General features: G+C 30.0%; 2 protein-coding genes and 1 non-coding gene across 3 annotated transcripts; 1 reads left to right on the top strand and 2 right to left on the bottom strand.

Moving 5' to 3' along the window:
- Window positions 1-13,669: 13,669 nt before the first annotated feature.
- LOC120267665 (protein GLUTAMINE DUMPER 5-like) lies at window positions 13,670-14,595 on the top strand. The gene has a single exon (XM_039275336.1). The coding sequence runs from the start codon at window positions 13,824-13,826 to the stop codon at window positions 14,340-14,342; it is 519 nt and encodes a 172-aa protein (XP_039131270.1). The 5' UTR covers window positions 13,670-13,823; the 3' UTR covers window positions 14,343-14,595.
- A 2,403-nt stretch (window positions 14,596-16,998) lies between these two features.
- TRNAK-UUU lies at window positions 16,999-17,071 on the bottom strand. The gene has a single exon. It is a non-coding gene; the product is annotated as a tRNA-Lys (tRNA).
- A 2,117-nt stretch (window positions 17,072-19,188) lies between these two features.
- On the bottom strand, window positions 19,189-19,843 carry LOC120267718 (pathogenesis-related protein PR-1-like). Its single transcript, XM_039275395.1, has one exon. The coding sequence runs from the start codon at window positions 19,669-19,671 to the stop codon at window positions 19,189-19,191; it is 483 nt and encodes a 160-aa protein (XP_039131329.1). The 5' UTR covers window positions 19,672-19,843.
- Window positions 19,844-19,989: the final 146 nt, after the last annotated feature.

Raw genomic sequence — 19,989 nt, 5'->3', positions numbered from 1 at the left:
ACTATTGGATGATCAATGTTTGAGATTTAGCTTTATTGTTGCTTCTATGCAAGCAAAAGATGTATATATATTTAATTTTATCCTCATGTGCATGTGTTCTCCTATTTCGGTGATATAACATTATAACATATAAGAAATTATGTATTTTATTAGATTAATCAAATATGTAATTCTTTTCAAGTGATCATTAAGCATTAAGATTAGTATGATATTCTTGCTTCATTTTTGGATTTGTTTTTATGATTTTGTGATAAATACGGATTAACAATGTACACTAGACAATATAGAGTTGGGAGGGATTCAATGGGTAGAGCTAGATCTTGAACTTGGAGAGAGAATGACGTACCATTTTTTGTTGGTGGTTTTGGATTGGTTTGTCAACACGGATGTGTTAGTGAATTTTTTTTTTTTTTTAAATGGATAAACCACTTCATATTAAAACTAAAGAGGATATAAAAAATATCAACCACTAGATGTAGTACAGTACAACAACAAAAACAACAAAACGGGCGGCAACCCCCAAGCGCACGAACACTCAGAACCTAGCCATCATCAGGTATAATCTCCTTCACAGAGGTCCTCGCCTGGAGATGAAAAGCAGTACTTGGGTGTTAGTGGAAACGGTTGCTATGACTTTTTAATTTTGCTTTTTCTTTTTAATTTTTAATTTTTCTTTCCTTTTTTGCTTTTGTTAAAGAGAAGACGTAATATTCTTGTCTAACTCGTGTTTTATCACATTCTATTCTCTAGCATCCTATTAATATATGTACAGTGTAGGGATATATATATATACATATAAAGAACTTGAAATAAATTTTACCAATTTCATTCGATCAATGTCTAAAGCGTCAAAATGAGCCTTGATTTTTTTATTATGTTAAATTATACGATCATTTATTAACACTAAAATACGTGATCTCTTAATATAATGGGCAAAAGAGATTGTTTTTAATTAAAATAGATAAACTGTACTTTTATTAAATAAAATTTGGGGGGAGCACCCTTGCCCATGAAAATGAATATATATATAGTTTTAAATTCTACCTACAGTATTTAAAATAAATTAAATGATAACAATAAAATTAATGAGTGATAATAACAACTAAATTTTGTGGTTTATCCATTTTTTCAATATATATATATATATATAATAACAACTAATATGGCTAACCAATCTTGGGTTTTCAAATATTTTTGCTTTTAAATTTTATATTTAAATATGTTTTTATTGAACGTATCAATATATAATTATTAATTTTTAGAATATTAAAGTAAAAAATAGAAATAATAAATAAAAATAAAAATAAAACCTTACAAAAATATAATTGCTTCCTCAAAATCTTTATAAAAAATCATTACAGGTTGTGTTGATTAGTAAGTTTTTTCTCTTTGTGCAATCTTTTTTGAGTTTATGTTTTATTTTTCATCAAGATTTATCATATTTGCTTTATATCAAACTTAATTTGTTTATTTTTTGTGTGATTATTTGTCAAATATTTATTTAATTATTTGTTATAAAAATCGTTGTGAAAAACTATTAGATATTTATTATGATTAATTGTTAAATTTTTTTTTTATTCATTAAATTATTTATTAAACAATTATTGTATTTAATAATTGAATTAGATTGCGAATTTATGTTAAATTATTTTTAATTTTATTATTTGTTAATTTAGTGCTTAACTATTAGTTGAGTTAATTATTAATTATGTAGATATGATAGGTTTTTATATGTAAATAAAATTTTTTGGATCGATGTATATTTTATATGATTGAAATATTGATTTCAAGTTTGAATTAATAAAATTGTTTAATATTTATAAATTTTTTAAATTTAAATTCAGCACCCTCACAATTTTGATTTTATAGTTCTACTATTGCTAAGGTCCCAGATCGGATAGCAAATATGTAGCATGGAACTGATGACTTCACCCGCCTATGATAGTTGTACTATGGACCCTGTCATACTTTTTTTACTCGTGGTTTAATTTTTTATTCTTGTGCTTTACTTTGTTGTATTCTTGTCCTAGTTTTTTTCCCTTAATAAATTTACGATTTACTCGTTTTATAAAAGAAAAAAATTAACTTCTTAAACATTAATTTATTTTCACGTGGCAAATTACATTCCATTAAAAAAACAAATTAACATAAGTTGAATGATTTAAATATGAATTATCTCATATATATAGTTAATTAAAATAATTAAAAGGAATGATAAAAGTGAGATCTTTAATTTAAAATTTAATTATAATAATTAATAATATTAATCATATTAATATATTAGAAAAATAAAATAAATATTTATTGAATATTACTCACTATATTTTATATGTAAATAACATTTATTTGCATCAATTTTACAATATTGTATTAGGATAATTTTGTGGCATCCCCTCCTATCTTTTCATTTCTTCCTATTTTTTCAATTATACTTAAATATTCTTTCAACCAAAACAATTCTTATTTTCATCTTTATTCTCACTCCCTTTTCATTCCCATTATGTGAACAACAAATATGCTTGCACAATTTGTGTTTTTCTTTCCATTCTCATTTCTTTTTGTTCTCATTTCATCATCCAAACGCATCCATATACACTCATAAATCGTTTTTGAGTTGCACATTAAAATTTTGATTTACTTTTTATTTGCACCACATACATTAAATTAAACAATTAAATAAATATTAATAACAAAATAATGGTCGTAATTATTGTAGTCTAATAATACACTCGGTGTAAAACTTTAGATAATTATTTCCACATATAAGTTTTTTCTGTATTATTATAAGTAATTAACGATGATGCCATAATTTTTTATTGTTTTATACAAGGCAATCATTTTAGAATGACTAGGCATATTAACTAAAAGTAAATATAGTTATCTCAAAAGATAATTTCAATAAAATAATTTTATTTATATCTCTCCAGAAAAAGCTATGTACCACTATTTGTTCAATTATGCTTAATTTTTTATTTATTTTATTAAAAAAAAATAATTTTGGAATTATATAAATATATTCACTTTATAAAATGCATCAGTCCAGTAGCCACAATGACATTATCTAAAATGCTTTTACCAGGTAGAAAGGCACTTTAGTTATCAGATATAATTTTATGAATGATAGGCTTTAGTCAGCTAACCAACAACTTCATGGTCGATAATATCTTAGTAATGATGGTAGAAAGTTGACTTAAGAACATTGATGCCGGAGCCTTAATTATCTGGATGGATGTTAAAAAAAAAGCAACTTTAACATCATGTGGAGTGAAATCCTTCAAAATATATTGCCGATCATCATCAGAAAGACATTTGTCCATCATGTGATCAGTCCCAGAGAGACTAGTTTTGGTTAATAGATAGAGTAGAAATAAACACCAAAGTCAACAAAAAAAAAATCTGAGTTTTTGTCAACCACATCCTCTAACAACACCTGAATGTTTAAAAAAAAATTGAAAAGCCTTATTTCGGATACAAATTACTTAATGAAAATTTTGATTTGCCTATAAAGAGCTTGCAGAAAGTAAATACCTAGCAGTATACATTGGGAGGCATCAATAAAGTGTGAGAGTCCAAGTATAGGCATCATTCTTGCTATATATTTTATAACTTTTGTTTCCTCAATGAAAATTTTACCCCAATTATTATGTGCTAATAGATGGATGAATCCTACTATCAAACCCTAAAAATTGCTAATGTTATGGCAATATATATTGCTAAGCGAGCATTTTGTTGATTTCTAGCACCCAATGCATTAGAAACACATGTGCTGTCATTAAATATAAAATTTTGTTAAAGCACTAAAAAAATTCAATAAGTTTAAGAAAATCTGTAAAAGACTGACCTTAGAGAAGCACTAATACCAACAGGGATCATGTAAGTGAGAATAGAAGTGTTTTGGCTGTGGAAATGAAATAGTATCTTTATATAATATTCATAATAAAAGAAAAATATTAACATGAATTTTTAGTAGTCAAACTGCTTATAAAACCACTTGTAATTTTAGAGTTAAAAAAATTTATTTTGATGTATGAAGTAGATGCTAAGTTTGCAGCTAGCTAGCATTGAAAACACCTGATCCATTCTAATTATATGTATAATATCTTGTTTGATACTCAACTCCATATGAGCCTTATGTCCCCCTACCGTGTCAACTAACATAAAAATGCCTATTAATGAACTTTTTTCCTTTTGCTTTACTTGTGGGGATTTTATTATTTTTTATTGATTTTTATAATTTATATCTATAGGGATATACAAACACATAATTTTTATAAAGGTATATAAGTAATAATACATTGTTAAAAAAGTACATGCATAAATATGGTTTTCTTATATGGAAGAATATATACATATTTCTTTTTTTTTTTTATGGAAGTGAACATCTAAATCTTTTGTGATGTTACGAAGCAAAACTAGCTACTGATTTCACAATGACTTTAATAAAAACATCATTGGAAGAAAATTCTCTTGGTAACAAGTTGATATCTGACATCATTCATGTTTAGTTCAGAAATTAGGAGAGAACAAGTGGTTGGGCAATGACATCATGAGAGATATTGAATTAAATAAATTGATAGATTTTAATGAACAAAGTGATTTGTTTTAAAATTATATATAGATATGATTCATGAATTAAAATTATAATTTAAAGAACAAATGCAATATTGACATTATTAGCACTTACCAAATTGCCAGGACATACGTTTGCAGTTTTGGATTAGGAAAATAACCAGACATAAGAACAATAATTTCAAATGACCAAAAGTCTAAACTGTATTAGAAACAACATGGTACTAAATTTAAAATATAAATATAAAAAAATTAAAATAAAAATAAAAATTAAATACTCCAAAGGATGCAAATACATATCTATATACACCATTTATGGTGGTAAGTATGAAGAGAAATTCACACCACTTCAATAAAGCAGAAGTTTTAATAATGCTGGAGAAATCTTGCAAAGGTTGCTTTGAGAAGCCTGTCCAATTGTGCTTGACTTTTGAAGATAACCACACATAACTTAATTGGCGATTAATATCAAAGATAAACAGTATGATTTTGAATTGGCAATGGCAGCTCCAGTGTAGCCAATCTTCCATTTAATGACCAAAAGCTAGCATGTAAATATATGGGCTAAAATTGTAAAGCCCGAGGTCAACATCATAGGAAAGGCAATGTTCAGTGCCTGTAAGAGCTTATAGCAACATTGAATGAGGTCATAGGCGAACAAAACAGGTATCATACATCGAATGCACAATTGAGCGGCCATTGATATATCCTCATTTTGACCAATTACATGGAGGATTTTACCAGCCCAAACGACAACAAGAGGGATGCAGGCAACAACATTGAGAAGCATGGCTCTTTGCAAATATATATACCAAGCAAATGGTATTTTTTTTTGCCCCATATGCTTGTCCACATAAGGTATCTAATGCATTTAACAATCTTATCTTAAAAAATTTATTGAAAAAACTATGATAAGTTTTAAAAAATAAAAATAAATTTTTTTTTGTTGAAATGGGATACGCTTATAATTTATTTATTTATTTATTTGTTTGTTTATTTCAAAAATAAGCCATGCTATCATTGAAACAAGATAGGGACACAATAATTTATATATATATATATATATATATATATATATTAAAGGTAGGACGGGAAATTGCCACAACATCCTCACACTCTTGAAATTGGGGAGTGTGATCAGGAGAAAACAATAATAAAAAATTAGGAAAGAAAACATACTAATATACTCATACCACTGATCCCATATATAGAAGCAGCCATAGAAGCAGCAAAGAGGGGGAGATCTCCAAAATGACCAACAAATGAGAGGGAGATGATCTGTATTAGTTTCTCGAGTACTGCAGAAACAATGATAGGCACTTTACTTATGTGATAATATGCCCTATTCTCAAGGTATGCTCCTCATGCGCCATATTTTGTTTTTTTTTTTTTAAAAGCTTTGTTTGGATTGAAGCAATGGCCGAATTAGAAACCGATTTAAAGGGGCGCTAAATACAACTGTAGAATATCTATAAATATTAATATATATATACATATATATATATTAATTTAATTGAAATTATTATAATCAATATTGAAAAATATAAAATAGATATTACTCTAAAGTTTATCTTGAGGTGGGAATTGAACCATCCTACTTGATATATTTTAAGTCTCACCAAAATACCTCCATTATCAATTATTTCAAATAACCAAAATTTGCATGATAATTTTCACAATAATTTTTTTTTAATAATTAATCAAATAAATATCTAGTAATTATTTAATAAATATATAATATTTTTTCATAATAAATAATCAAATAAACAATTAAAAAATAAAAGCAAGATAAATAATGATTTTTATATTATTTGAACCTATTATGGAAAATATCATGTACGGCAAAGATGATAACAAAGGAGAAAATTCAAACAAAAAAACAAAGAAATTAAAATAAAAGAATTACCGTGAAGGAGAGCTACTTCAACTACCGAGTGTGGGGAACCTACAAAGGGCATTTGTTTATAAATAAGTTATGTATATATTTAAATCAAATATAAAAGTTAAATAAGATTCATTAAATATTTAAATATGAAAGTATATAAAATAAATCAAATATCAAACCAAATAAACCTCATAAAACAGTTATCCCACATTGAAATTAAATCCACACAAGACATTAAATAAAAATATTTATTATTTAAAAAGCTTTCCTTTAAATCTACAAATCTTAGTTTGTTTTGAGTTTGGTTTTAATTTGCGTCTTTGATATTCATCACTTCTGGTGATGACTCTAGACTATTTGAACATAGTTTGTTTCTTCATTGTTAAGTTTCTATTCCCTATTTTATTCTTACTTTTGTTTTGTACTTGTTTTCGTTGATTTGAATAAATTATGATTTATCTACTTTAATAAAAATAAATAAATCTTAGTTAATTTTGTCATCAATAACCTCACTATCATCTTCTTGTCCCAAAGTTTCCTTGATGACATTAATATGAGATTAAAACAATAAAACTTCCAATAAATTACCTCAGGATAGTGGGCCAGGAGTGTAATGATCCAATTCAAAACTTCAATGCTAATAGCTTCCCATTAGTAGTCAACTCTCTATTAGAAAGTTGCAGGGAAAAATCATCATACAATTAGATGAGAAATAAACCAAAATAACATAGACTTACAAGAGGGGGAAGAGAGACCAAAAGATGCCAAGGTGGTTGATGCCAAAGACTGGGATTGTGAAGCTTTAAGCTAGGGCAAGTGAGGGAGACCAAAAGATGTTATTGATCATTGTCAAAGAGATGTTTTTCCATCCAGTCTATGATCAGTCCCGAAGAAACTAGTTTTGGTTGATAGACAGACTGACTGAAAATAAGAGATAATAACATCATTAAACAAACAAACTTTCAAATTAAAACAAAAAAACACAACCACAACAAGCCAAGTATAAAAACTCACAAGTACAACAGATCTAGTGTCTATTAGGTGTGGAGCTTTTAAGAAGAGCAAAAGAATGAGAACAAGACTACAAGTAAAAGAGCAATTCAAGGGCAATAGCGGGAAAGAAAGACGCGAAGACACTAGATGTTGATGGCCATAAGATTACAAAGGTGGAGTGAGCAAGAACGTAAAGGAGATGAAGCCAACAGGCGAAAGTAGTTTTTTTTTTTTTTTTCAAATTTGAAACTTAATTAAAAGTAATAATAATAAAAGCGGTGCCAAAGACACCCCTCTCCCACAAGGGAATTTTCCCTTGAAACCTTATTTTCAACTTCACTGTAAAATAAATTCAATCGTCTTAAGCACATGGGATGAACTCAGCTTCCTAGTTACTGAGATAACGTTTACCTTTGAAACCTCATTAATAACTTTACCATAAATAAATTCAATCGTCCTATTATATAAAAAAGCAAATGAACAACCAACTGAATTAAGCAATTTTTTGTTTGATTCTCTGTTTTGAGAATATGAGTCTATAAATTTTGAATTGGGGACTAGTGTTATAAAACCAATACAGTTCTTATTTTATCTTTATTCTCACTCCCTTTTCATTCTCATTATGTGAACAACAAACATAAGTGCACAATTTATGTTTTTCTTTCCATTCTCATTTCTTTATTCTTATTTCATTATCCAAACGCAACCATACACTCATAAATAGTGTTTGAGTTGCACATTAAAATTTTGATTTACCTTTTATTGGCACCATATACATTAAATTAAGCGATTAAATAAATATCAATAACAAAATAATGATTATAACACTGAGGGTAAAACTTTAGATAAATATTTCCACAGAAAAGTTTTTGATAATTTTTATTGATTTATACAAGACCAAATCATTTTAGAATGACTAGGCATACTAACTAAAATTAAATATAGTTATATGAAAAGATAATTTCAAAATTTAATTTAATAAAATAATTTTATTTATATCTCTCCAAGAAAAGCTATGTACCACATTTTGTTCAATTATGCTTAATATTTGATTTATTTTATTAAAATAAATTTTAATTTTGGAATTGCATAAATATATTCACTTTATGAAATGCATCAATTCGGTAGCCACAATGACATTATCTGAAATGCTTCTGTCATGTAGGAAGGTACTTTGGTTATTAGATATAATTTTGTGAATGATATGCTTTAGTCTGCTAGCCAACAACCTCATGGCCGATAATATCCTAGTAATGTTGGTAGAAAGCTGATTTAAGATCATCGATGCCTGAAGCCTTATTTGGATGGATGTTAAAAAGAGCAACTTTAACATCATGTGGAGTGAAATCCACCAAAATATATTGCCGATTATCGTCAAAAAGATGTTTGTCCATCCAGTCTGTGATCAGTCCTAGACTCCTAGAGAGACTAGTCTTGGTTGATAAGTCCTGCAGAGACTAGTCTTGGTCGATAAATAGAGTGGAAATAAACACCAAAGTTGACCAAAAAAAAAAAATCTGAATTTCTGCCAACCACATCCCATTTGAATTTTAAAAAAAATTAAAAAACCTTATTTTGGATACAAATTACTTATGAAAATTTTGATTTGGTTATAAAGAGCTTGCCGAAAGTAAATACCTAGTAGTATACATTGGGAGGCATCAATAAAATGTGAGAGTCCAAGTATAGGCATCATTTTTTCTATATATTTTATAACTTTTGTTTCCTTGCTAAAAATTTTGCCCTGGATGGATGAATCCTACTACCAAACTCTCCAAAATTGCTAATATTCCGGCAATATATATTGCTAAGCGAGCATTTTGTTAATTTCTGGCACCTAGTTCATTAGAAACACGTGTGTTGCCATTAAATATAAAATATTGTTAAAGCACAAAAAAAAAATCAATAAGTTTAAAAAAATCTAGAAAAGACTGACCTTAAAGAAGTATCAATACTAACAGGGATCATGTAAGTGAGAATAGAAGTGTTTTAGCTGTGGAAATGAAATAGTATCTCTATATAATATTCATACCAAATGAAAATTATTAACATAAATTTTTAGCAGTCAAACTGCTTATAAAACCACTTGTAATTTTAGAGTTTATTTTGATGCATGAAGTAGATGCTAAGTTTGCAGCTAGCTAGCATTGAAAACACCTGATCCATTCTAATTATATGTACATATTTTTGTTTGATACTCAAGTCCATATGACCTTTATGTCTCCCCACCGTGTCAACTAACATATAAGATGCCTATTAATGAACTTTTTTTCCCTTTTGCTTTACTTGTGAGGATTTTATTATTTTTTTATATCAATAGGGGTATATACACACACATAATTCTTATAAAGGTATATAAGCAATAATAGGTTAGTTACCAAACGTACATGCATAAATATGGTTTTCTTATATGGAAGAATATATACAAATTTCCTTTTTATAGAAGTGAGCATCTAAATCTTTTGTGATGTTACAAAGCAAAACTAGCTACTGATTTCACAATGACTTTAATATAAACATCATTGGAAGAAAATTCCCTTAGTAACAAGTTGATATCTAGCATCTTTCATGTCCAATTCAGAAATTAGGAGAAAACAAGTGGTTGGGCAATGACACCATGAGAGATATTGATTTAAATAAATTGATAGATTTCAATAAACAAAGTGATTTGTTTTAAAATTATATATAGATATAACTCATGAATTAAAATTATAATTTAAAGAACAAATGCAATACTGACATTATTAGCACTGACCAAATTGTCAGGACAGACATTTCCAGTTATGGATGAGGAAGATAACCAGAGATAAGAACAATAATTTCAAGACCAAAAGTCTAAGCTGCAACACCAGAAACAACATGTTAGTAAATTTAAAATATAAATATAAAAAAATAAAAATTAAATACTCCAAAGGATGCAAATACATATCTATATACACCATTTATGGTGCTAAGTTTGAAGAGAAATTCACACCACTTCATTAAAGCAGAAGTAAATGCGAGTTTAATAATGCTGGAGAAATCTTGCAAAGATTGCTTTGAGAAGCCAGTCCAAGTGTGCTTGACTTTTGAAGATAACCACACATAACTTAATTGGCGATTAATATCAAAGATAAACAATATAATATTGAATTGGCAATGGCAGCTCGAGTGTAGTCAATCTTCCATTTGATGATGAAAAGCTAGCATGTAAATATATGGGCTATTTGATGATCAAAAGTTAGCATATAAATATATGGGCTAAAATTGCAAAGCCCGAGGTCAACATCATAGAAAAGGCAATGTTTTGCTCCTGTAAGAACTCATGGCAACATTGAAAGAGGCCATAGGCGAACAAAACAAGTATCATGTACGGAATGTATAATTGAGCAGCCATTGATTCTCCTCATTTTGACCAATTGCATAGAGAATTTTACCAGCGAAAACCCAAACGACAGCAAGAGGGATGCAGGCAACAACATTGAGAAGCATGGCTCTCTGCAAATATATATACCGAGCAAATGGTGTTCTTTTGCACCATATATATGCTTGTCCACAAAAATTATGCCAAAGAGTGGGATTGTGAAGCTTTAAACTGGAGCATGTGAGAAACACCAAAAGATATTACCAATCATCGTCAGAGAGAGTTTGTCCATCTAGTTTGTGATTAGTCCCAGAGAGACTAGTCTTGGTTGATAAACAGACTGACAGACTAAAATAAGAGATAATAAGTTCACAGAAGACTGACAGACTGGAAATAAGAGATAATAAGTTCCCAGAGGCCATTATCTTGAGATCCCCATACGTCGCTATTATCTCAAAGGCCATTATCGAGAATTTTGATCGCCATTCTTAAGCCAAAATAATTTGGACTTTTGCTTCCAATAAATCTTCCTTTGATTTAAAATTTGATAATATATTCACTTTAGTGTTTATATAAAACTTAACAAGTCAACCAAATCTTAAATAATTTATTAAACATACAAACTTTCAAACTAAAACAAAAAACACAACCACAACAAGCCAAGTACAAAAACTCACAAGTACAACAGATCCCGTGTCTATTAGGTGTGGAGCTATAAAGAAGAGCACAAAAATGGGAACAAGACTACAAGTAAAAGAGCAAGGCAAGGGCAAGTGAGGGAAAGAAAGAGGCGAAGACACTAGTAGATGTTGATGGCCACGAGATCACAAAGATGGGGAGAGCGAGAATGCGAAGGAGATGAAGCCAATAGGTGAAAGTATTTTGTTTTTTCCCCATTTTGAAACTTAATTTAAAGTAATAATAATAAGAGCGGTGCTAAAGACACCCCCTTCCCCACAAGGGAATTTTCCCTTGAAACCTCATTTTCAACTTTATTATAAAATTTCAACTTTATTATAAAATTAATCCAATCGTCTTGAGCACATGGGATGGACTCAGCTTCCCAGTTACTGGGACCACGTTTACCTTTGAAACCTCATTTATAACTTTACCATAAATAAATTCAATCATCCCACTATATAAAAAAGCAAACGAACAACCAACTGAATTAAGTAATTTTTTGTTTGATTCTTTGTTTTAAAAGTATGGGTCTATAAATTTTGAATTGGTGACCAGTGCTATAGAAAATGATAAAAAAAATAGTTAGTGCAACTGCACTATAATTGGCATGATTTGACACCAAGTCAAGATGACATGGCAACCTTTGTGACGTTGCATAATTGATGGCATGGCAAAGCATGGTGACATGACAAGGAGTCTTGGCTTGGAGGCAAATATCTTGGGAGATCTTGGAGAAGCTATTTTTGGTAATATGTTACAACTTGAAGACAAGATTATATCAAAACCATATTTAAGTGATTTGATTGAAAACTAAATATAGATGAAGCTTAATTGAAGAAATACCTATCAATAGTATGATTGAAGGCTATTGAAGGTATGATTCAAGACATGCTTATTGTTGGTATGATTGATTGAAGATCTATTCTTGGGAAGATTTGAAGACCAAATTAACTTGGATGAATTGAAGATCAAGTTTGGAAAGTTTTCTGAAGACGAACAAGGACGTGAGCCCCTTGCGAGGGGACTGCGTGGCAAGGAACTGAGGAGATAGGCTAGTTACCGGTAGTCGGGATCAGGAGATCGGGTTGCACCGACTCAGACTAAGCATGACCAGGAGGTTGATATTTGAGACGTTGAGGTGTCTATATAAGGTACCTTGCTCTGAGATTAAGTGTGACACCGGAGTGTGAGAGTGTGTGAGCACTAGACAATCTAGAGAGAGTAATGATCTTTATTGTTGGGAGAGTGAGTGACAAGTGTTTATACTCATTTATTTTCACTTCTTTTAGTGGATTGTTTATCTCCGGGCTTTGGCCCCTCAGATGTAGGTGAGTAGACGCCGAACTGGGTTTTCAATCTTGTGTGACTCCTTCTTGTTTGGTTTATGTGAGCTTTTTATGAGTAATTGAGTGTTCTTTAAACCACAAACCACATCGACAGAACTAACAACAATGATTACAGAAAGTTAGTATACATGTGACATTAAGAAAATCCTGACGAAAATAGGCATAGTTCCTTAACAATACATATTTCTTAGGGTGAATGCAGCCCTGTTTTCTGCTAAAACAGTGAGAAGAAGTTTACAATTTTGAGGAACTTTCATATATTACCTTGACCCTGAGTGAGGTCCCACTCCCAGACCAGATAGCAAATATGTAGCCTAGAACTGATGGCTTCATCAGCGTAGAATAGCTCTACTATGAACCCTGCCTTACTCTTTTTACTCATGCCGTTTGCTTTTTATTCTTGTGCTTTCGTTGTTGTGTTCTGTCCCATATTTTTTTCCCTTAATAAATTCACCTTTTATTCGTTTTATAAAAGAAAGTTTTAGTCAACCACTGGATAGCCCAATGGTATGACACCAAAGTATAAGGGGGAGGTCATGGGTTCAAATCCCTCCCCCTAGCGATACTCATCTTGTCATCATACATCTGACATCCGGTTCCCAAGATCTTTGTTCAGATCTGCTTTATATTCATATAAAAAAGGCAACTTGTCAGCCTATTATTCATTTAACCTCTTAAACATTAATTTATTTTTCACCTGCCAAATTACATTCCATTAAAAAAAACAAATTAACATAAGTTGAATGATTTAAATATTTAATTATAATAATTGAAATAAACAATAATCAATATGAATTAATTATTGTTTAATTTAAAACACCTCAAGGCTATATATACACACAACATCAAGCATCTTCACCTCATCCTCCAAACACAACCAGTACCACTCCTCTCCTTTGCTTCTTCAATTAATCTTCTCCTCCTTCTCCAACTCAGGTTTAAAATTCACACAATAACAAACATGACATATATATATCTCTAGACTCTAGTGCTAGCACAATTAAAGATGAGATCAGAATCAAGCTTTGATGCATGGACAAAGCCAACAACATCACCACTATCACAATCAGAGGTGCACCACCACCAGAAGGCACACTCGGCAGGGTGGCACTCTCCGGTGCTGTATCTCTTCGGAGGCCTGGCAGCCATGGTTGGTCTCATAGCCTTTGCGCTTCTCATTCTTGCTTGCTCCTATTGGAAGCTCTCAGGCTACCTTGATAGCACTGAGAACACAACTCATGATGAAGTCCAAGAGATGACCAACATGAAGCAAGAGATGATCAAAACTGCCACACAACAATGCTCAGAGATGAGGTTGGTGGTGATCATGGCCGGAGAAGAGAAGCCTACCTTCTTGGCCACTCCCATTAATTCAAGCCATGCTGCATCATCATCATCATCATCATCATCTTCTGGTGGAGGAAAGATGTCTAAGAATGAGATGGAGGTCAAAGAGGAGAAGATGGAGAGTAGTGATCATAGTGGTCAGAGAGTGGAGCAATTAGCTGATGCATCATCAAGTTAATTTTATGATCTATCTCACTGAGGTTCTTTTCTAATTATAAATCTTTGTTAGTTGTTTTCAAGCTTTGTTTTGCACCAAAGTTTTGCTTTGATTTCTGGTGTTGAGCTAGCACTTTCTCTTTTTTCTTTTTCTGTCTGTCTTTCTTTTTTGTGCATGTATATTTGTGACATTGATTTCAATGAATCAATGGAAGAGTAGATTGTGTGTTATGTCCACCTGATCATGCATTGCATTGCAACTATTGGATGATCAATGTTTGAGATTTAGCTTTGTTAATTGTTGCTGCTATGCAACAAGCAAAAGATTTTTATATATTTAATTTTATCTTCATCATGTCTTCATGTGCATGTGTTCTCCTATTTCGGTGATATAACATGTGTTATGTATTTGATTAGATTAACCAAATATGTGATTCTTTTCAAGTGATAGTTAATTAAGCATTATGATTTGTATGATATTCTCGCTTCATTTTTGGATTTGTTTTTATGTTTTTGTGATAAATACGGATTAATTAACAATGTACCCTTGATCATTGAGTTGGGAGGGATTCAATAGTTAGACCTTGAACCTGGAGAGAGAATGACGTAACCATTTTTTGCTGGTGGTTTTGGATTAGTTTGTTAACACAGATGTGTTAGTGACTTATTTATTTATTTTTTCACTTTCCAATAATGGAGATGAAAAGCAGTTGGGTGCTAGTGAAAGCAGTTGCTATGGCTTTTTAATTTGCTTTCTTTTTGTTTTTTTCGTCTCCTTTTTTGCTTTTGTTAAAGAGAAAACGTGATATTCTTGTCTAACTTGTGTTTTATCTCATTCTATTCTCTAGCATCCTATTAATTTATATACAGTACTAGTGTATGGATATATATATATAGAACTTGAAATAAATTTTACCAATTTCATTCAATCAATGACTAAAGCGTCAAAATGAGCATTGGTTTTTGATCCTGTTAAATTTTACAAGCATTTATTAACACTGAAAACTGATCTTTTAATAAGATGATTAAAAAAAAAATTATTTTTAATTAAAATGAATAAACCTCAGCTTTGTTAAATAAAATATGGAATAATTACAACATACAAAATAAAAGAATAATTAAACCATATTAAACAAAATTTATGACCCTTGTACAAAATACCAAATTAGCAACTAGCCGACAAAAATACTAGTATCACTAGGAAATGATTACAAGGTAGTGGATTATCCATTGAGGGTGACAATAGAGATAGATGTGAATAGCAGTGGCTTAACCAGTAAAAATGTTGGGGAACCAAAGAGATTAAAACTTTCATAAATTTTTGTAAATTTTTTGAAAATTTTAAAAGCAAAACATTGGTAGATTGAGCTTCGTCGGGTCCAGGTCAATCCGATTATATATAATGCTGTTAAATAATTATTAAATTAAGAGTTAGAATTGATAAATGACAAGCACCATGTCTAAGGACCACAAGGCCAATAAATTGCATGCTAGATATCCACTAGAACATGGTGCATCAAGATCATGGCATGATGCATCACATCACCAATTGACATTGTTCTCCCTATTTGAGAGGCTCGTTTAAGGCCAAAATTACAAGGTTATGGAAAAAAAACAATTGAGATTGACCTTTTTTAAAAAAAAAATAGCGAGAAATTATATTAAAAAATATAAAGAAAATATCTATGATTTTTTTTTTCTTTAATTCATATAATTTGACTAACTAAAAAAACTCATAACCTAGTAGTATAATCATTTTATGTGGATAGAGAATATAGAGATGGTTGATAATCATTTTATGTGGATAGAGAATATAGAGATGGTTGTGATCATGCTTTATAACGTCATGCAATGTATGGTTTAAATGCCATTTGAAGAATTTTTATTATGAAAGTTGCTTGTCCTTATATTTAATTAATAAAATGAGTTCAATTCAAATATTAACTATGACATAGAAGAATCAAGTAGGAGATAACAACTGCAATAAAGAGGAAGAACAAAGCCTAATTAATGAATATATTTGTAATAAACTTATCTCGTGAAATCTGCTTTAATTTTGATCCAATAATAATGTATTCAGTATATTTAAAATAAGAAGGCTCTTTGTCAGTTTTTCGGTAAATATTAATTAATATCACAGTTTATATAACCAAGCTTATTCATTTGCTTTTTTCAATATGAAATATAATGAATTTAATATATATTTTAGCTAACAATAACTGTAGTCTTAGATATATATATATATATATATATATATATATATATATATATATATATATATATAATTAAATTTTAAAAATTAAAAGTCTAAAAATAGTGTGATAAATAAACTACAGGCTTATTTTAAAAATTATAAATTTGTTTATAAATAAGAGAGAAATTGGCCAAAGTGACTTTGGCCTAATAGCACAAAACTCACTAAACCTAAATGGGTGTCAAAAACCCTCGACTATGGGTATAATAAGTTTAGCATTCAGCTCATATCGGGGATTGAAAAAGAAAAAAACACAAGAATGTACAAGTGGCACAACATAGAGCCACAATTTTTTTTTTTTTAACACAACCTTTTGCAGTTTTTATTTTTTTTAAAGGGTTTTTTGTTTCCTTGTTGCATACTTTAAAAAGATAATTATTAATTATATAAAAAAAATACTTTTTAATATAAAATTAAATAAAGCCGCCGTCTGTGGGAATCGAACCCACGACCACATGGTTAAAAGCCATGCGCTCTACCAGCTGAGCTAAGACGGCTTATACATTTGTAAGCTCTTTTGTAGAATATTTATTATATTAAATATGTTTTTGGATTCAAACTTCTTCATATAGTCTGGAGGCGGACAAGCATTGGCGGATTTAAGGGGGGCAAGGAGGTGCTCAAGCACCCCTTACCCCATTATATATATATTCATAATTATATTATTTTTAAAAATTCTACCTCATATTATTTAAAATAAATTAAATAAAAATAATAAAATTACTATATTAAATAAATTTGATGTTGAGTGATAATAAATAATATAGCTAGCTAAACATAAATCATCAAATATTTTTACTTTTAAATTTTATATATATAGATTTTTTTATTGAACTTATCAATACATAATTATAAATATTTAGGATATTAATATAAAAATAAAAATAAAATTCTAAAAAATGCAATTACTATAGCAAAATCTCTAAAACAAAAAAACATTGCAAATCTCATGGATTGGTGAGTTTTTTTCTCTTTGATCAATTATCTCCAAGATTATGTTTTATTTTCATTATAGGGATTTATCATTTTTTTTCATGTTTGTTTGATATCTAATTTAATTTTTTTAATTTATGTGTGATTATTTGTTGTGTAAAAAGATTTATATTTGTTGAATGATTGTTAGATATTTGTTAAAAATTTGTTTCATTATGAAAATTATTGTGAAAAAATGTTATATATTTGTGATTAATTGTTATGAAAATTTTAATTATTCATTAGATTATTTGTTGAATAATTGTTGTATTTAATAATTGACTTATAGGTGAATTTGTTTAAAGTTGTTTTTTTAATTACATTATTTGTTAATTTAGTGCTTAACTAGTTGAGTTAATCTCTAATTATATAGATATGATAGCAATTTTACACATAAACCAAATTTTTTAGATGGATATATATTTTATATTTTTAAAATATTAATTATTATAATCTCAAGTTTGAATTAATAGAATTATTTAAAATAAAAATAAATAAATTTGAATTAGTACCCCCTTAATTTTAGTTTTGGTTCCGCCCCTGCGTACAAGTATTAAGATATTAACTCTATACTTCTGCCCACCTCTTACATAATTTGTTTATTTATTTTCAAAAAAAAGTTTAGGTTTATTTGGATCTAACGTTTGGATTAATTTTAAAGAATATTAAAATATCAAATTTATCATGGGATTAATTTTAAAGAATATTAAATATTAAATTTATCATATTTCCCAAATTAAATACAAATATTATTTTTTATACATATCTGCATCTAGATGATGCCCAATCTTTTTATCTTATTTGTTTTTCTATGGATGAATCATCGTGTGACATCTGTCCTAACCTCCATGACAAAAACAATAAGCAAGTGGACAAAATTGACAACTGACATGATACAAAAGATAACTAGTATTCTTTATCAACCTTGACCCTGCCAAGTTAAATGGTGCATGATATTGAGTTTAATGGCATCCATGTTACTGCTGTTAGCCTCATTTCAATTCACTGAAACGTAAAATGTCATTATTGCACCATTTTTGCAGTATTTAAATAGTTACAGTGTTTACATGTGAACTCCACTGCCAACATATATCAATTAATGCTAGCCACCAAATCTCTGTGACATGTCTTAATATGGACATCCATGAACTTGTTATCCATCCCATCTCCATCAATTAGTTCAATTCAATGCTCTCAATGCAACAGATTGAGAGACAGATGGAAAAGAGGAAGAAGGATGAACGTATTATTATAGAAATAAAATTAAGACATATTTATATAAAATGCCAGTCCTCACTCTTTAAATAACAAGTAATAATACAATAAAATAAATATAAAAAGATAGAAAGGAAAATTAATTAATTAATTAAATAAAGTCATTTTATCAAATTAACAAAAAAAAAAGCAAGTTAATAACTCCGAAATAAATAAATGAATAAAAAGACATAAAAGCAATTAAATAAGTTATATAAAAATCTCCAGCCAGCCCCTCCATCGTTCAGCACAATAATAAATTATTTTTTTTTAAAAATAACCAATAACAATACAAAAATCAAATAAACATTAATAATACACATCATTATCCAAATTAAAATTTAAAAAAACCCAAATCGATCAAATATGTTAAGCTTTATTTTTAGATTCAATAAGGCCTCTCTCCAATATAATTTCCAGGAGGATCATAGTTGCAAGTGATGAACACTCCTCTCCCAGCAGCGCACGCCACCATCGCGCACCCCAACCTCCGCGTGCTCCTCCATATGATCTGCGTGTAATGCCCGCACTCCTGCCCCCACGCGCAGCTATTGTCCGAGTGCCGGTACCATCTCCGCTCCCCAACCCACGCCGCCACCGCCTGCGCCGCTCTCCACCCTCCACCTCCTCCCCAGAATATGTTCTCCCCGTACGGCCCATTCGAATGCACCAGCGCGCAGTCCTTCCTCCGCCGCGCCGCGTATCTCGCCGCGTAACTCGCCAGCGTCGGGTCCCAAACCAGCGGCCGGAGCCCGAGCGCCGCGCGCGCAGCATTGTGCGGGACTAGGAATTCCGCTGCTAAGCTTGCCTCTGCCTGGGCAAAGACCATCATAGCGGCGACCAGCGCCAGCGCGGCGCCGGCGGTGGCCATTGCTCGCGTGTCCTCAATGTGTTTGTTGTTTTGCCTGAATGAGTTGTAAAGATTGCCCTCAAGGTGTTTGTGGTTTGGCCTCAATGAGATGGATGTCAAGCTTGTGACCTGGATTTTATATTATCTTTTTTTTTTTTTTAAAGATTTCATTATTTATTTTAGAAAATTTAAATTAAATAATAAATATGGTCGGTTCTTTAGTAAATATGTGTATGTTATTCTTTTCTTTCTTTCTCTTCTTTATTCGATCCATCAATTTTTAGTGTTATTGTTAGTGCTGGTTATTTTTTCCTCATATTATTTGTAGTTGTTTTTTTT

This window comes from Dioscorea cayenensis, chromosome 8 (genome assembly GCF_009730915.1).
Source record: "Dioscorea cayenensis subsp. rotundata cultivar TDr96_F1 chromosome 8, TDr96_F1_v2_PseudoChromosome.rev07_lg8_w22 25.fasta, whole genome shotgun sequence".
NCBI classification, from domain to species: domain Eukaryota; kingdom Viridiplantae; phylum Streptophyta; class Magnoliopsida; order Dioscoreales; family Dioscoreaceae; genus Dioscorea; species Dioscorea cayenensis.
This window is presented reverse-complemented; position numbering and strand designations above follow the sequence as displayed.

What these genes read in the sequence shown, in the direction of transcription:
- LOC120267665 (XM_039275336.1), top strand. Translation starts at nt 13,824, where the DNA reads ATGAGATCAGAATCAAGCTTTGATGCATGGACAAAGCCAACAACATCA.
- LOC120267718 (XM_039275395.1), bottom strand. Translation starts at nt 19,671, where the DNA reads ATGGCCACCGCCGGCGCCGCGCTGGCGCTGGTCGCCGCTATGATGGTC.